At 35.1% G+C, this 17,765-nt stretch overlaps 1 protein-coding gene across 4 annotated transcripts in view; it reads right to left on the bottom strand.

Annotated features, from left to right (window-relative positions):
- Window positions 1-17,217, bottom strand: part of LOC124095088 (pregnancy zone protein) — an 85,863-nt gene extending 68,646 nt beyond the window's left edge. For 3 of the 4 annotated variants that reach the window (XM_058580498.1, XM_058580499.1, XM_046448196.2), the window contains exons 1-13: window positions 17,057-17,217; window positions 14,076-14,259; window positions 12,801-12,960; window positions 12,580-12,632; window positions 11,784-11,804; window positions 11,406-11,574; window positions 10,877-10,961; window positions 9,076-9,187; window positions 8,647-8,761; window positions 8,386-8,495; window positions 7,199-7,360; window positions 5,632-5,859; window positions 5,343-5,406 (exon numbers count right to left, since the gene is read on the bottom strand). In XM_058580498.1, the coding sequence (XP_058436481.1) occupies window positions 5,343-5,406; window positions 5,632-5,859; window positions 7,199-7,360; window positions 8,386-8,495; window positions 8,647-8,761; window positions 9,076-9,187; window positions 10,877-10,961; window positions 11,406-11,574; window positions 11,784-11,804; window positions 12,580-12,632; window positions 12,801-12,960; window positions 14,076-14,259; window positions 17,057-17,139 (1,546 nt within the window). In that variant the 5' untranslated portion in view covers window positions 17,140-17,217. The remainder of the gene's footprint in view (window positions 1-5,342; window positions 5,407-5,631; window positions 5,860-7,198; window positions 7,361-8,385; window positions 8,496-8,646; window positions 8,762-9,075; window positions 9,188-10,876; window positions 10,962-11,405; window positions 11,575-11,783; window positions 11,805-12,579; window positions 12,633-12,800; window positions 12,961-14,075; window positions 14,260-17,056) is intronic. The other variant, XM_058580500.1, reaches the window with a different exon arrangement.
- Window positions 17,218-17,765: the final 548 nt, after the last annotated feature.

Raw genomic sequence — 17,765 nt, 5'->3', positions numbered from 1 at the left:
AGTCATATGATCTGCCCAGATTGAGTCAGGAGGATATAGAAAACCTAAACAGACCAATATCAATTGAGGAAATAGAAGAAACCATAAAAAGACTACCAACTAAGAAAAGCCCAGGACCGGATGGGTATACAGCAGAATTTTACAAAACCTTTAAAAAGAACTAATACCAATACTTTTCAAGCTACTTCAGGAAATAGAAAAAGAGGGAGAACTTCCAAATTCATTCTATGAGGCCAACATCACCCTGATACCTAAACCAGACAAAGACACTTCAAAGAAAGAAAACTACAGACCAATATCTCTAATGAACCTAGATGCAAAAATCCTCAATAAAATTCTGGCGAATTGGATACAAAAACATATCAAAAAAATTGTACACAATGATCAAGTAGGATTCATCCCTGGGATGCAAGGCTGGTTCAATATACGGAAATCAATAAATGTTATTCACCACATCAATAGACTTAAAAATAAGAACCATATGATCATCTCGATAGATGCGGAAAAAGCATTCGACAAAGTACAGCATCCCTTTATGTTCAAAACTCTAGAAAAACTAGGGATAACAGGAACATACCTCAATATTGTAAAAGCAATCTATGCTAAGCCTCAGGCTAGCATCATTCTGAATGGAGAAAAACTGAAGGCATTCCCTCTAAAATCTGGAACAAGACAGGGATGCCCTCTCTCTCCACTTCTCTTCAACATAGTTCTTGAAACACTGGCCAGAGCAATTAGACAGACGAAAGAAATTAAAGGCATCAAAATAGGAAAAGAAGAACTTAAATTATCACTATTTGCAGATGATATGATTCTATACCTAGCAGACCCAAAAGGGTCTACAAAGAAACTATTAGAGCTACAAAATGAATTCAGCAAAGTGGCAGGATATAAAATCAACACGCATAAATCAAAGGCATTCCTGTATATCAGCGACAAATCCTCTGAAATGGAAGTGAGGACAACCACTCCATTCACAATATCTTCAAAAAAAATAAAATACTTGGGAATCAACCTAACAAAAGAGGTGAAAGACTTATACAATGAAAACTACAGAACCCTAAAGAGAGAAATAGAAGAAGATCTTAGAAGATGGAAAAATATACCCTGTTCATGGATAGGCAGAACTAACATCATCAAAATGGCGATATTACCAAAAGTTCTCTATAGGTTTAATGCAATGCCAATCCAAATCCCAACGGCATTTCTTGTAGAAATAGAGAAAGCAATCATGAAATTCATATGGAAAAATAAAAGACCCAGAATAGCAAAAACAATGCTAAGCAGGAAGTGTGAATCAGGCGGTATAGCGATACCAAACTTCAAACTATACTACAGAGCAATAGTAACAAAAACAGCATGGTACTGGCACCAAAACAGGTGGGTGGACCAATGGTACAGAATAGAGGACACAGAAACCAATCCACAAAACTACAACTACCTTATATTTGATAAAGGGGCTAAAAGCATGCAATGGAGGAAGGATAGCATCTTCAACAAATGGTGCTGGGAAAACTGGAAATCCATATGCAACAAAATGAAACTGAATCCCTTTCTCTCGCCATGCACAAAAGTGAATTCAAAATGGATCAAGGAGCTTGATATCAAATCAGAGACGCGCCGTCTGATAGAAGAAAAAGTTGGCTACGATCTACAGTTGGTGGGGTCGGGCTCCAAATTCCTCAATAGGACACCCATAGCACAAAAGTTAATAACTAGAATCAACAAATGGGACTTACTCAAACTAAAAAGTTTTTTCTCAGCAAAAGAAACAATAAGAGAGGTAAATAGGGAGCCTACACCCTGGGAACAAATCTTTACTCCTCACACTTCAGATAGAGCCCTAATATCCAGAGTATACAAAGAACTCAAAAAATTAGACAATAAGAGAACAAACAACCCAATCAACAAATGGGCCAAGGACCTGAACAGACACTTCTCAGAGGAGGACATACAGTCAATCAACAAGTACATGAAAAAATGCTCACCATCTCTAGCTGTCAGAGAAATGCAAATCAAAACCACCCTAAGATACCATCTCACTCCAGTAAGATTGGCAGCCATTATGAAGTCAAACAACAACAAGTGCTGGCGAGGATGTGGGGAAAAGGGTACACTTGTTCATTGCTGGTGGGACTGCAAATTGGTGCAGCCAATTTGGAAAGCAGTATGGAGATTTCTTGGAAAGCTGGGAATGGAGCCACCATTTGACCCAGCTATTCCCCTTCTCGGTCTATTCCCTAAAGACCTAAAAAGAGCATGCTACAGGGACACTGCTACATTGATGTTCATAGCAGCACAGTTCACAATAGCAAGACTGTGGAACCAACCTAGATGCCCTTCAATAGACGAATGGATAAAAAAAATGTGGCATTTATACACAATGGAGTATTAATCTGCATTAAAAAATGACAAAATCATAGAATTTACAGGGAAATGGATGGCATTAGAGCAGATTATGCTAAGTGAAGCTAGCCAATCCCTAAAAAACAAATGCCAAATGTCTTCTTTGATATAAGGAGAGTAACTAAGATCAGAGTAGGGATGAAGAGCAGGAGAAGAAGATTAACATTTAACAGGGATGAGAGGTGGGTGGGAAAGGGAGAGAGAAGGGAAATTGCATGGTAATGGAAGGAGACCCTCAGGGTTATACAGTGGAGGGGGTAGAGTGAGAGGAGGGGAGGGGAGGGGAGAGGTGGGGAGGGGGGAGGGTGGAGGATGGGAAAGGCAGCGGAGCACAACAGACACTAGTATGGCAATATGTAAATCAATGGATGTGTAACTGATGTGATTCTGCAATCTGTGTATGGGGTGAAGGTGGGAGTTCATAACCCACTTGAATCAAAGTGTGGAATATGATATGTCAAGAAATTTGTAATGTTTTGAACAACCCACAATAAAAAATTAAAAAAAAAAAAAGAAATGTCAGAGAAGGAGATTAGAATGTACATAGTTAAACTGATTTGATAAGTAAAGGACAGTATAAGAAATAAAATGAAAGAGAAAATACATGAATTGTACCTCCTCAATAAAGAGGTGGAGATTCTGGGGAAAAAATGAGCAGAAATCCTTGAAATGAAGGAAACAATAAACCAAATTTAAAATTTAATAGAAAGCATCACCAACAGACTAGACCACTTGGAAGACAGAACCTCAGACAATTAAGACAAAATATGTAATCTTGAAAATAGAGTTTACCATGGAGAAAAGATGTTAAGAACTTATGAACAGAACTTCCAAGAACCATGGGATAACATGAAAAGACAAAATTTAAGATTTACCAGATAGACGAAGGCATGGAGATACAAACCAAAAGAATGCACAATCTTTTCAATAAAATAATAATAGAAATTTTCCCAAACCTAAAGAATAAAATGGAAAATCAAATATAAGAGGCTTATAGGACTCCAAATGTACAAAAATACAACAGACCTACACCAAGGCACATTATAATGAAAATGCTTAATGTATAGAATAAAAATATAATTTAAAAGGCTGCGAGAGAAAAATATCAGACTATGTATAGGGGAGAAACCCATTCAGATCCTAGCTGATTTCTCAACCCAGACCCTCAAAGCTAGGAGGTTCTGGAATAACATATACCAAGCTCTGGAGAGAAAATGAATGTCAACCAATAATCCTATATTCAGCAAAATTAAGCTTCAGATTTTAAGATGAAATAAAAACCTTCCATGATAAACAAAAGTTAAAAAGAAATTACAGCAAGAAAGCCAACACTACAGAACATTCTTGGCAAAGTATTCCATGAGGAGGAGATGAAAATCAACAATGAAAATCTGCAAAGGAAGAAACTACACTAAAGGAAACGTCAATCAAAGGAGAAACCAAGTCAAGTTAAAAAGCAAAATGACCAGGAATACAAACCATGTCTCAATAATAACTCTGAATGTTAATGGCCTAAACTCATCAATAAAAAGACACAGACTGGGTGATTGGATTAAAAAACAAGACCCAAAAATATGTTGTCTCCAAGAGACTCATCTCATAAGCAAAGATATCCATAGATTGAAGGTGAAAGGATGGGAAAAAAACATATCACTCACTTGGATCACCTAAACAAGCAGGGGTTTCTATCCTCATATCAGATAAAGTGGACTTTAAGCTAAAGTTAATAAGGGATAAAGAAAGCCATTTCATACTGTGTTAAGGGAATCATACATCAACAAGACATAATAATCATAATGTTTATGTCCCAAACAATGGAGCATCTACGTACATAAAACAAACCCTTCCCAATTTCAAGAATCAAATAGACCACAACACAATAATATTGGGTAATTTTAACATGCCTCTGTCACTGTATAGATCTTCCAAACAAAACTAAATAAAGAAGCTATAGAAGTAAAACATACAATTGATAATTTAGACTTAACAGATATTATAAAATATTTTACCCATCAATGACAGAATACACTTTATTCTCAGCAGCACATGGATCCATCTTTAATATAGAACATGTTATAAGTAAGTTATCACATACGTTGGCACACAATTGTAATATTATATTAATATATTTCTAACATCCATAAGGGTTATTTTGATAACTCCCTTTCCATTAATATTAATTTTTGTGTTCTTTTTATTGATTAGATTTTTATCAAATTTTATTTGTATTATTTCTTTTCTATTTCATATATTTTTGTTCTTATTCTTTACTTTTTCCTTCCTAATACATAATTTGAAAGTAATTTTATTGTTATTCTGGCTTCTTTTTGATATGAGTACTTTGTTATAAATGTTCATCTGAGTACTTTCATCACAAAGATCCTGATATTTTAAGCTTTAATTATCACTTAGTTCAAAGCACTTTTTATTTACTTTTCTTGTGCTTTCTTACTTGACCTCTAGATATTTATAAATGCCATTTAATTTTGAAATAGTTGACATGTGGGGGTGGGTTTCTCTATATCTTAAGGTGATTGACTTCTAATGTAATAAATCATGAAGGGTACACGCTGCATGATTTCAAATTAAAAAAAAGTAATGGAAATGCTTTTTTATATTGATCGTATTGGTTACATACATGTCAAAATTGATCAAATTGCATACTTCAAATATGTGCATTTTATTGTACCTCATTTTTACCTCAACAAAGCTATGGGGGGAAAAGAGTGTCTGATCTACAGTAGGCAGTCAAACGTGTCTATTGACCATTTAAAAAGATGCCAAAGAATCATAAGGAATTTCTATATTTTTCTTATTGTCTTTCTTCTTGTTATGAGGGAATAATAAAAATAATTTCTCCATTTGTGAACTGTCACTGAGGGGTAAGAATAAATGTGTTAATGAACAAATGGGGAGATGGGTTTGAGGGTACTCACTGTCTCCTGACTCCACAGACAGAGCATGGGTCCCTGATCTGACTATGCTTCCCTTAGCCATGATCTGAAATGAAAAATCAACAGAAAAGAGACTTGACATCTTTGACCTTGACCCACTTTGGTTTGTTGAGTCTGCTGGAGGGAATCAACCTGATAAAACGTAAGAGTCAAGGGAGCATGGATGAGAATTACTTGTGGTGCACAGGTAATTTATTGTGACATTCTTGGACCTATTGATCACTTCTGTCTACTGATAAGACCCGAATACCTTCCACTGCCTTATTCTTACCAGGTAATATAAAATGAGTTCTTTGAGCTTTCCCATGGCTTGTCCATCCAGTATATAATGTGCCTTGATATTCTGTGTTTGGCCACAGGGCAGGGTACCAGCCACAGGCTCCAGGTAAAGGTAACTCCCACTTAAGGAGAAAACATGACTTGCAGTATGCTGAGCTCCCTGGTGTTCTTCTTGGATCCATATATAGTTAAAACATGTGTTAGGTTGCTGGTGGATCACCTGATACAACAGAAAAGCAAAGAGACAAAATTATCTTGAAATTCTTTAGTTAGTTTCTTATCGAAATGAATAGTTAAAACTATGTGTCTTCTATTCTGTGTCTCCCTCATCCCTGCTGACTATTAAATACCAGAGTTGTCAGTATCCCTATGTTGAAGATATTAAAAAGAAGTCATCCACAGACTTGTCTCCTTTGTCCTGATTCTGCTGACTTATCACTGCTTTGACATTTTGTTTTTCTTTTTTCTTCTACTTTTCAGAGCTAGAGGAATAATGATATTCAAATGGAAAGTATAAATCATCCAAACAGAAAAGAGAATCATCAGATAACTGAAATCCTTTGTAAATTGCTTTATTGAAATTATATATAAATGTAATATATTATCTTACTGACCTAAAATTGCTTATAAATAATCCTCAGAAAATTTGCATTCATACTTCTTTTCATTATTATGATTTCCAACTTTTAAGGCCTATGTAGTTCCTGGAACTTTAAACCTTGCAGATGTTTAGCACATAATTCCATATTCCCTAAAAAGTCACTACTCCTTAGCTCTTTTCTTGGTGCATAAATATTTTTTTCCTAAATTTATTTGACATATTTTACAGACTAATCTATTTGATCCCATAATAAAATTTCTATTTGTTTAAAAACTATTATACTTAGATACATTATACTAATAATTTACAGGTCTGTTAACTTTATGGATATTTCAACTATTTTAAGGGACTCTGCTTATTTATCTTTTTGGTCCTAAGGAGGAGCAGGTATCCATTACATGGAAAACATTTAACATCATCACATATTTTTAAATTTAATTAGCAGGAATATTTGGAATTAGAAATAATTTAAATACTCTTTATCTAAGCTAGAATCAACAAATTGTCGTCTTTTACCACTTTTTGTTTATGATAACAAGCAAGAAAACTTTTAGCTGTAGAAATCTTTTGATCATCATCATTAGATAATATATACTAGGTGTGTGTGTATTCATGATCACTTTACAAAATACCTAAGTAGATGTGAAAATATATAACATAAATTTCATTAATAAGTGAAGCAGCTGATATTATTCAGGACCCAAATCAAATAAGATTTTTATTTACACAGTATATAAAATTTTACAAATAATACTAATGAAATTATCAGTCACTCCTATAATATCCTTTTCTAATGCCTTAATTATTTTTCATGAAATTCAATTATCCTCAAATATCTAACCTTGAAGTCTGGACTTCTTATTTCTTTCAAATGCAATGTTTGCTCTGAATATTTCATTGTTACTAATGTTATTTCTCTCTCTTTGTCCTCAGAGGGTTTATTTATTGTGGTACTTACCGTAATAAAAAGTTTGTTGGTTAAGATGTTAGTGGTATTGATTGAAAAATCTACAAGACCCTGTTCATTGGTAGTTGCATTGTAAAGATAATTGGCTTCACTTGCAGAGATGAAGATCAATTTATTGGGAATGGGAATACCTTTCCCATCCACCAGAAGCACCTATAGAAGAAAAAGTATTCGATAATTTATAGGGAAAACAAAGAGAACAGAACTCATGTGCACATATGCCTTTAATGCTGTAACTAAGTTTACTAGGAGGCTTTTCTTCCATTTGGGCTCCTCAGATGCTTCCATAACTGGTTTATTTTTGAAACTCCTTAGTATTCCTTTAAGATCAGGGAGGTTTTATTTTTTAAATTATGTTACTAGTCAGAGGTTTTTTAGTGATTACATTTGATATTTAATAATTTAGTAATTACATCTAGTGCCAAAATTATAGGAATCAACTTAAAAGGGCTGCTTTCCCCTTTTCATTTAGCAGGAGGCTAGAGTGCTTGGCTGTGCTCACTCTCCTCCTCCCTGAACAAAGCATTTCTCTGTGCTTCAGCTTCCCACTGGGGCTAGCAGTAGTGCCTCCTTCATATGTAGCAGTGAAGATTAAGTAAAGTAATCCACTTAAAATATATTAGAAGATATCTGACACATTTATTCCAAAAATATTGGTCAGTAACATTACTATTATCTCCTGAAATAATCAGCTATGGAAACCCACATGAAAATATTTCTTTTTGAGGAAAGTTAAATAATTATAAAACCAATGAAATCAATTCTTAATATAAATAAAATCAGTATTTGCCTTGCTTTATTATTCTTAAATTATATATCTTACATATTAAAACAATACAATAATAACTATGAAATGCATGATATAATAATACCTATACCTAAAATTTGAACTGTTTATTCACCTATTTCTAAGTAGAAGAACAGTTACGAAGAAGGCACTGGCAGCCATAAACTGAGAGTCACTTGTGAGAAACTGAAAATTCCAGTGCTAGCTGGGTGAGTACTTTACTCTAGATTTGTACATTTCATCAGTGATATTTACAAAGGGAAGTTCTAGTTTTTGGTTTCATGACTTTGGTCATATTGAGTAATTAATAACTAATCAAGTATGGGTTACATCACTGGGCCCTGGACTTATATCAACAGGAAATTTTGCCTACTTGTGAGTTACACTATACCTGTCCAGAAAAGGGGATTCCTCGTCTAAAGTGTGAGTCCACTTTCACAAACTTGAGTTTGGTGGCAATGTTTGTGATTTCACTGGTCCCATTTCCAGTGAATATCAGGTCTGAAAAATATACAGAAAAGAGTGAATACTCTTGAAAGTTACTTTAGTCCTAAAATTTCCTTTCTATGTCAACTTTTCTCAACCTCATTTTGTTATGAGAAATAAATCAATGTTTAGTATTTTATCTCCCATACTCATTTAGTACTCAAACCTGTTCCCTCTTCTCTGATCTTGGCTTCCACTCTGAGTTTCATTTCGTAGCCCGAACTTTTAATCTGAATCAAGTTGGTTTTTACTTGTTGGGTGATGCAGCCATCACTGTTGAGCTGAGAACACAAAAACAATAAATGTCAAGCTGATTAAGATGCATAGTCACTAAATTTATTTTCTTTCTAATGCCAAGGAAACTTTTTTGGGTTAAATTGTTAATTGACCTTCAGGAACCTCATATTCATTTCTGCTTTGTAATCTCTAAGGTTAATTTTTCAATGAATCTTATTGACTAAGAATAGAAATTCCTGTTTTGGATAAGGGATATTTTGGGGCAAGTTTGTCGTATTATTCTCCTTCTAGCTTGTAAAATAGAGTGCCCTCCTGGCTGAAATGGTGATAGTACCAAGAAAGAACACTGAATACTAACCGGCTGACTGAATTCGTCACAGAACTCTTTCTTGTAACAATTACCATGATGAAATAGTTTTCTGCACATGCTCACAGTTGCAAGTCCTGGGACTGGTTTCCCATAGGTGTATCTATCACGTGAGAAACAAATCAGGAATTGAGAAAGACCACCTGCATTTCCCACTACCAACCCTCCACAAGCCTTATAATAGTTAGGCTGTCACATTTCTTTATCTAGCCTGCTCCCTCTGCTATTGCTTATTTGCCAGAATGAGTTTTATTCTCAAGGCTAAAAAAACTCGAGTTATCTGATTTCACAAAAGATAAAAGTGAAAGGGATCTTTATAGATCATATTCACTCCCTCAATTTACTACTTAAAAATGGGGGCTCAGTTGGGCCTGGTGGGGCATGCCTGTAATCCCAGCAACATGGAAGGCTGAGGCAGGAGGATTGCAAGTTCAAAGCCAGTCTCAGCAATTTAGTAAGGCCCTAAGTAACCTAATGACAACTTCTATTTAAATAAATAAATAGGCCTGGGGCTGTGGCTCATTGGTTAAATGTCCTTAGGTCCAATTTCCAAGAAAAAGGAAGAAAGAATTGAGGCTCAGAAAAAAAAAAGAAAAAGAAAGAATGGAGGTTCAGAAAAATAGCACACCTCAATAAAATAGTGTCACTGGTAGTGTTCTCATGACTGCTTATTTCAACCTGTTATCCTTATAGTCATAATATCAGTCACTAGATCATTTATTTTATGTGTAAGTCACTTTGTTAGAATTCTAATTATTGGCTTCTGCCCAGTAGTTTTGACCTATGATCTTTTCTATTATATTTTCAGTCAGTCTCATTAGAGCCTCCTCCTTCTTGATCCATGTCAGGATTAGTAATTATGGTATATACATGAAGAAAAGGAGAAAGTAAAATATCCTAGAGTAGAAAATTCTGAGAGAAATATTATTTGAGGCTATTAAATAATTAGTTCCATCACTGTACCAAAGAATCTATGTTAATCATTAAAGTATTTTCTTAAAATTGCCCAGTGGAGAGATTGAACATAATTAATTCAGTGTTCCATGAGAAGCAAGAAGACAGTTCCAGCCAGTGAAATGTTTAGGATCTAACAGGCCTTTTGTCTTCAATAAATTAGTGCCATAGGGAGAAACAAGGCTACAAATTTTAAGATATTAAGATATTTATAGGTTTCTATGGTTTGCTTTAAATTATTAAAGCAAAATAAAAGTACTATAGAGAGAGTAAATGGAGTTAAAATATGGAGAATTTCATAGTTTTTTTTTAATAGGTACCAGGCACATGAGGTTTCATTTTACTTTTCTGTTAACTTTTGTACTTGGTTGAAAATTTCCATCATAGAGAGTTGAAACAAAGAGTGCTTATGAGTTAAAATTGCCAAAAACAACGTGTAAACACCTCTAGACACATTCAGAAAAATTTGAGGATTTGACTATAAGTTTATAACTAATATTGAAAAATACTTTAAATTTTGCTAGTGTAATAATGGTATGTTGTAAGTGGGGAAATACCTCTATTTTTTTAGAGGTATGTATTTGGGGAAAATTTTGTGACCTCTAATTAATCTAAAATATTAAAGCAAAAAATATGATACAAATATGGAAAGCTAAATATTGATTAAGGGTGTCTTTTTTCTTTTCTATATTTGTGATTTTATTAATAAGTACTCAAAGGGCAGTCAGTGGAATACTATTATAAAAGTGCTGAGGGAAACTAAATTTATTATCTATACTTAGATAAATAATTATTCAGAATTGATGCCAATTATGACAATGTAGATAAAACAACTCACATTCCACATACTGTTATTTCCACTTTTTCATCCAAGATACTGATTATCTTTGGCACTTGAACTTTGACCTCAAATTTGGGAAGCACTGTTAATAGAGATAATGATAAAAAGAGAGGCTGGTGAACATTTACTGGAAATGCAAACATTTTTGACATGTCTATAATTTTCCCTCAAATGGTACTCTGAAATGTTATATGAATTTTTCAATGCACTAACTTTAATATGGCAAGATTTAACAATCCATGCAGAACCAGTTAAAACAGACTCTAACCACAGTAGATTTTAATGACACTAACAGATGATAATAGTTGTATTTAGGTAAGAATTTTCATATTTTTCAAAGAATACTGAAATGATTTTACAAACCCTTTTGACTTTGTTTATATAATCATGATGGCTTTCTTTAGAGATAGGTTTAACTGTCTTTAATTCAAGTTCGACATACCTATGTAAAATTTAAATGATTTAAGTGAATGCATATTTTATGTACCAGAAAAGTCCTGCCCTTTCCCACTTATATTATCCATACCAAATTCCTCCACAGTGAAGGAGTGCTCTGCTGTTCCACCTGATTCTTTCTGTACCACCACTTTGTAGGAGCCCTGAATGGGCTCTGATGAGAGGGGAAAGGAGAGTTGACTCAGGCCACTTTCTAACTTGAGACTCTGCCACTGTGCAATTCTATTTCTTTTTGGGTTCTAAAGAAAAGCAAGAAGCATAGGGAGTGATAACATTAAGTTATGATGGTCCTTGAACACTACCAATAATTTTGAGGGTGGTAATTAGCATTGCCTTTGGGAAAGACACATGTAGAAGGAAGATAAAATACAATAAATTGGGCTTCAGGGAGGAGGAATATTTGAACTTTCTAACACATCAAAATACTAACTTCCTTTGAGATGCTTACCTCAAGGTATATCTGTGGAATCTATAGGAAAACAGGAAAGAAGTAATGTGGTTATTACTATGTGTTGCTATTTCCCTGAAAAATATTATTTAATAATATCACTTGAATACTTACATCCTCCTAATGAAGATATGACTATAGTATTTACTTTCACAAGAGAAGTATATTCATAGATTTATATGTCATTTTGACTTAGACCCAGTAGGAATAGAATTTCCAGAATTATTTGATTAAAAGCAAACTAAGACTATTACTTCTACTAGAAGAGAAGCGTTCAAAGAAATAATATATGCTAAATGAGATGGCATGATTTGGTGATTACATATTGTATACATGTATCAAATTATTATCCTGTGCTTCCTAAATATGTGTGATTACTGTGTCAATTAAAAAATGTAAAAAAAAAAAGTAGCTTTGTTATTTTGTCATATGTTGAAGGCCAGTTGGAGCAAGTGATGTTCAGTAAGCACATCCAACTCTATATTGTATATATTTTCTAATATATGTATTAAATATATTATTAATAATTCATTATCCTTATTGCAGTATATTCAGAGCAATTAAATGTAGCTATTATCAGATTGATTAATTACTGTTAAAGAGAAAAGACTTCTTCATCTCCTGCCCCTCAACTTTGTCCTATATGAGACTCTAGAATTGTGGTGAGGCTGGAGTCAGGTTACAAAGGGAATATCTTTCATCATCTTGCTCTTCTTGGACCTTTCTGCCTGGCTTTGGAAGAGTAGTCCAATCTGCCCCTCCCCTCATTCCCATTTCATAGACATATGATGCTTACCAGTTCATTTTGGGGGTGAAAATTTTCATCCAGGGAGACAATACGAAATCTCACTAAAAAACAAATTATCTTGTAAGATTCATACCCAGAAAAGTAGATGATTTGGGTTATTAGTCAAGAAGATAAAGGATTGGATGATGATGACTTTGGCTGGAAAACCTGCAGGGGAGATGGCCCTTCCTTCTCAGTGTTTCCCTGGCTGAGGAAATTTCTTTACATACCTGTCTGGCCCGGTTTGTAGATGGGTTTGTCTGTCTGGACAAAGACCAGACTTTGAGCATTCTTCACTAGCACTGTGTTCTTCTTCCTGAAATCTTGTGTAGGTCCCTTTATTTGGATAGTGAGGAATCCTACCTCTGAAGAAGATAAAATCCTTGGGAGCTAAAAAACAAATATTTTATAATTGAGGAACTCTACACCTATTCCTTGTGAGTTCTTCATTATTATTTCTATCTGTTCTTTAGCTTAAAAGCAGCTTGGTAGAAAATACTATTTCTCTGGATATAGGAACAAAGACATTAACATAAGAAATAGGGGAAATTAATAAGAGCAGCCATCAGCAGAACTCAGATTAGATTATGAGAACTGTAATCTCATAACTAGATTAATCCACTTGATGAATTAATAATTTGAATGAACTACTGAGTGGGCATGGCTAGAGAATATAGGTCCTTGGAGGTATACCCTTGGTGACTATATCTTGTCCCTGACTCCTCTGCCTCTCTATCTCTTTCTGTCTCCGTCTTTCTCTGCTTCCCAGATGCTACAAGGAGAGTAGCTTTGTTTTGCCACACTCTTTTGCCATGATGTCCTGTCTCACCTCATGCCCAGAACAATGGTGTCAGCCAACTATGGTCGCTATGTCTGAAACCATGAGCCGAAATAAACTTTTCCTTCTCTAAATTGTCATCTGGCATTTTGGTCACAGAACAAGAAGTTGACTGATATAGACTTCTAGTTATTAAAACACATTTCTTTTAACTGAGTCTATGAATATTCCTTGTCCTGAAAAAAAATATGGGAGAATATAAGAACTGAGCATGACCCATTAGTCAACCTCAAAGAGGTACTGGATGTTTGGAGTGTTTTGCAGGATTGAAACATTCAGATGACATCTAACATGCATCACAAGAAAAAAATGCACTGAATGCAGAATTATCTTTGCATAATCTGCTCCTAGGCAATGTCCAATCCTGACTCTTTCAGAGAAAATCATATGTCAAAACTGGAAAACTCCTCCATGTTATACTATTTTTGTGGGCAACAGGATTTTTGTTTAGGAATTAAACTAAACTTTGGCATTTAGAAAATATTTTCCCCCTACTCTAGTGGAAGATGCATGCTTTGTAGCTGAGAAGTTACAGTCTATGGTCTTTGTGGAAGACCTAACAACATTCTTAAAATGATTACTTGGGATTGAACACCAGGTTCCTATCACCAGGACTAGCAGAATTCATTGAGACAGGCATTGCACCCAGTATTCTAGTAGTACTCACAGTGAAGGAGATGCAATGGAATAAGTCCTTCTCCACCACCAGGTCAGTAAAGAGGCTTCTGTTTTCCCTTAGAGTCTCCAGAGAAGCACTGATAGTTACTGTCTCATTCAAGTGGCTAAGAAGGAGGCAGGCCTTCTCAGGGGTCACAGTGTGGAGAAGAGAGGGGACCAGCACCATATAATGTCTGGGAAGGTAAGAGGTTAAATCAGATACAAACCTATAATAATAAGCATTGTCTTCTGTGTTCTCCAGAACAATAGTTATTTATAGCTGTAATTGGTTCTGTACCAAGAGTCAATAAACCAAGAGCAATAAGATGGTGATTCTGTAGTTAATTTGCAATTAAGAACTATTATTTTCTTATATCTTGTACTACTTTTGCCCATACATCATCAACATGAACTCATATCTTAATTTTTTTTAAATAGGAAACTTGGTACAAGAATCCTAATATTACTTTGTTATGTAAAGAGCAGAGAGTTGGAGGGGAGAATACCAAAGGTATTTGATCTGTGGAATACAGAAGTGAAGTTTGTTTCCTCATTCTCCAGGTGGTCTACTCCTAAACATCAATCTTTCTTTATGTGTTTTGAAGAATTTCTTGGCAAAAAAAAATATGTCATGAATTTTTAGGGTCACTCTTAAATAATGTAAATCTCATATTTTTTTTTGCATGACTACTAAGTTTTTATTATAAAAAAAGAGAAGGTCATGGTAATTACGTAACTTACCCATGGTCATTCAACTTGTACTTCTCATCTAACTCTTCCCTGGCACCTGAATTTTCTGAGATCTTGTGTACTGTTCTTTCAAGCATCTGATACATGATAAACATTATTTTTTGCCTTCCCATCCAGCTTTTTTCCTCTAGTTCTTTGATCTCAGTAGGAAAGGAGACATAAGTGTATAATTGACTCAATATACTATTTTTTTAAAAATTTTAAGCCTACTTGATAACAACTTAAAATTTAATTATATACATATTTGATGTTTTAAACAACTATTTCATAAGGGTTTGGTTAATATTCAATCTAATAGATACTGAAGTTGGGACCCACTGAGGTTGAGTAATTTGCCCAAGATTTCACCTGCAGTTAGCCACCACAATGTTTCAATATATTACTCAACCATTAATGTTTGCATTTTAAATATTTGCCTTTGGAGTAGGAGCTAAATTTTGTAAATATTAAACTGATAACTTTTAATTTACTATTTTCACCTGTTATTTGAAACTTTAGTCTCCTGGAATCTTACTGTCCCTAGAAGAGGGAAACAGATACTTTGTCTCTTTGTCACTCTCTCAATTTTCACATCAAAGTCTAACTCTGGAGAGATAAGATAAGGATTTCTTCACTGTGTAGAGAAAAATCCCTTTCTGTTTATGATAACTAGATTTACTGCTATTTGCTAAAAGGTGGGAATAATGATTTTCAATGGATGGGATAATCCTGTGTAGTGTAGACTGCATTTGAGGATACAAACTGCTTTGTATTTCCGAACCCAATAAATGCCTCTTGCTTTATTCATTCAACCTGCACTCAGAACACCAAATAATCTCTACCTATAATCAAATGCTATCTGGATGGGGAGCAGTGGGAGTTGATGTATCTGCAGTTGCAGATGAAGTAGAAGAATGTTGGGAGAGAAATTCACCTGTATTGTTTGATGAAAAAATGTGCAAAAAGGAAGCCTAAGGAAGACAGAAAAGTTAGTTGATCAGAGTACTAATTCCTGCTTCCCATACTTTGGCCTGAACAGGACCAATTGTGACAGATGAATAAGGTAACAACAGATGGAGGGTCCTCTTACCTCTCTACCAATTTTGAACTCTGGAGGTTGTCCTCTATAAGTCTGAAATGTAGCTTCACCAAATGCCGCTGGCCGGCTGGCTGGGCAAAATAAGGGAGGGGGGTGACGAATAACTTCTGTAGCTTGATACAGCAGGAGTGGGAGCCATTTATTCCAGGATTGACTTGTTTACAGACTCTAACAACCAAAGTCATCTGGCAGTACAGTGTGTGTAGGCAAAGGAGGGTTAGAAGTTTAACCTCCTCAGGACACCTCAGTGTGTATGTTTTCTTATCAGATCCAAGAATTCCCACCATTCTCTGAAGAATGTAAATGTAGCTTGGTTTAGGCCAGGGACCCCAGATGAGCCTCAACTGCAAAGGAGCACACTGACTGTGCAGCCTAAGCTATGTTGGAATCATAGTGACTTTACTGAATGTAGAATGCAGTAGAACGTTGGGATTAAATGGGAGGTGAAAGAGCTGAAATGAGACAGAGTCAACCAGAGGACTTTTACATCTTGATCAAAGAGAGAAACCAGCTGTCTAGTGACTCCAACAGTACATGCCAGCAGGTAAAAAGAAATCAGATTAACAGTGCAAAAAGAGACAGAAAACTCTTGAGGCCAAACACTCTGTCTCTCTTCTCCTCCAGAAGGTTATAGAGACTATAACCCTCTAGACACTATCTTGGAGAAGGAACTAGGGAGAGAGCAAAATTCAATTATTGTATTTCATCAAATTTAAAATTGGATAGGGCTAAATTCGTTTTTTCCCATTGACCAATAATTGGGGGACTTTTCATGAAGACTTGATAAATGATTAAATAATAAAGGAGCTGTCCTTTCTGAACAAATCTGACCTACAGTGTGAATTAAGTTGCACCCCACTATACACCCTGATATTTTTATGTTCAATGCCCTCTGTCCAAAAGAACCTTCATGAGAAAGTAGAGTATAAGGTTTCAAATTGTGCTTCCTAGTGACTACTTCTTGTATTTATGATGATTGGTCCACTGGAAAGAAGTGATTTCAAGAGTTGAGAATATGTGAAAGAAAAAAATGGGTTTACCAAGACAATCTTCTCTGACTTAAAGGTACCTTAAGGAGTGGAAAGGTAGCATTTAATAGGAAAGGCAAAGTAAAGATAAAAGGTAATGACTGATTAGAGTCTTGAGACTTCAGTGAGACTTACGGTTCGGCAGAGTCTGAGTCATTGGCAGAAAACAAGACAAGAAGTAACACCAAACATAAATGAAGAAGCTTGTCTTTGCCCATAGTGAGAGACAAATCTCAGGTGTGGTGTTGTTCCCAACACCTTGCCCTCAGCTTGATCTCTGAGACTCTCTACATTGACCAGGCTTTATGTGGAAGTTATTTTTAAACAAGCCCCACCTAAGTCTTTTGATGAGAGGTCAGAATGGGGCACAGGTTCCCAAAAAGGGTCATTGCTCTTAGTATTGCCTCGTTCTTTTTAAGGCTAAATTCTAACAGGCTCTGAGGTATTCCCGAAGGATAAAATTAATATTCTAGTTGGAATGAACTTTAATTTCCATTGCAAACTTCTTTTTTTTCTGTTTTTTTTATTGGTTGTTCAAAACATTACAAAGCTCATGACATATCATCTTTCATACATTTGACTCAAGTGGGTTATGAACTCCCATTTTTACCCCAAATACAAATTGCAGAATCACATCGGTTGCACACTCACATTTTTACATAATGGCATATTAGTGACTGTTGTATTCTGCTACGTTTCCTATCCCCTACTATCCCCCCTCCCCTCCCCTCCCATCTTCCCTCTCTACCTCATCTGCTGTTGTTCAGTTCTCTCCCTTGTTCCCCCCCTTTCCCCTCACAACCTCTTATGTGTAATTTTGTGTAACATTGAGGGTCTCCTACCA

The sequence above is a fragment of the Marmota monax genome, unplaced genomic scaffold, assembly GCF_021218885.2.
Source record: "Marmota monax isolate L192 unplaced genomic scaffold, Marmota_monax_Labrador192_F-V1.1 WCK01_AAM20220418_F8-fsc00315, whole genome shotgun sequence".
NCBI classification, from domain to species: Eukaryota; Metazoa; Chordata; class Mammalia; order Rodentia; family Sciuridae; genus Marmota; species Marmota monax.
This window is presented reverse-complemented; position numbering and strand designations above follow the sequence as displayed.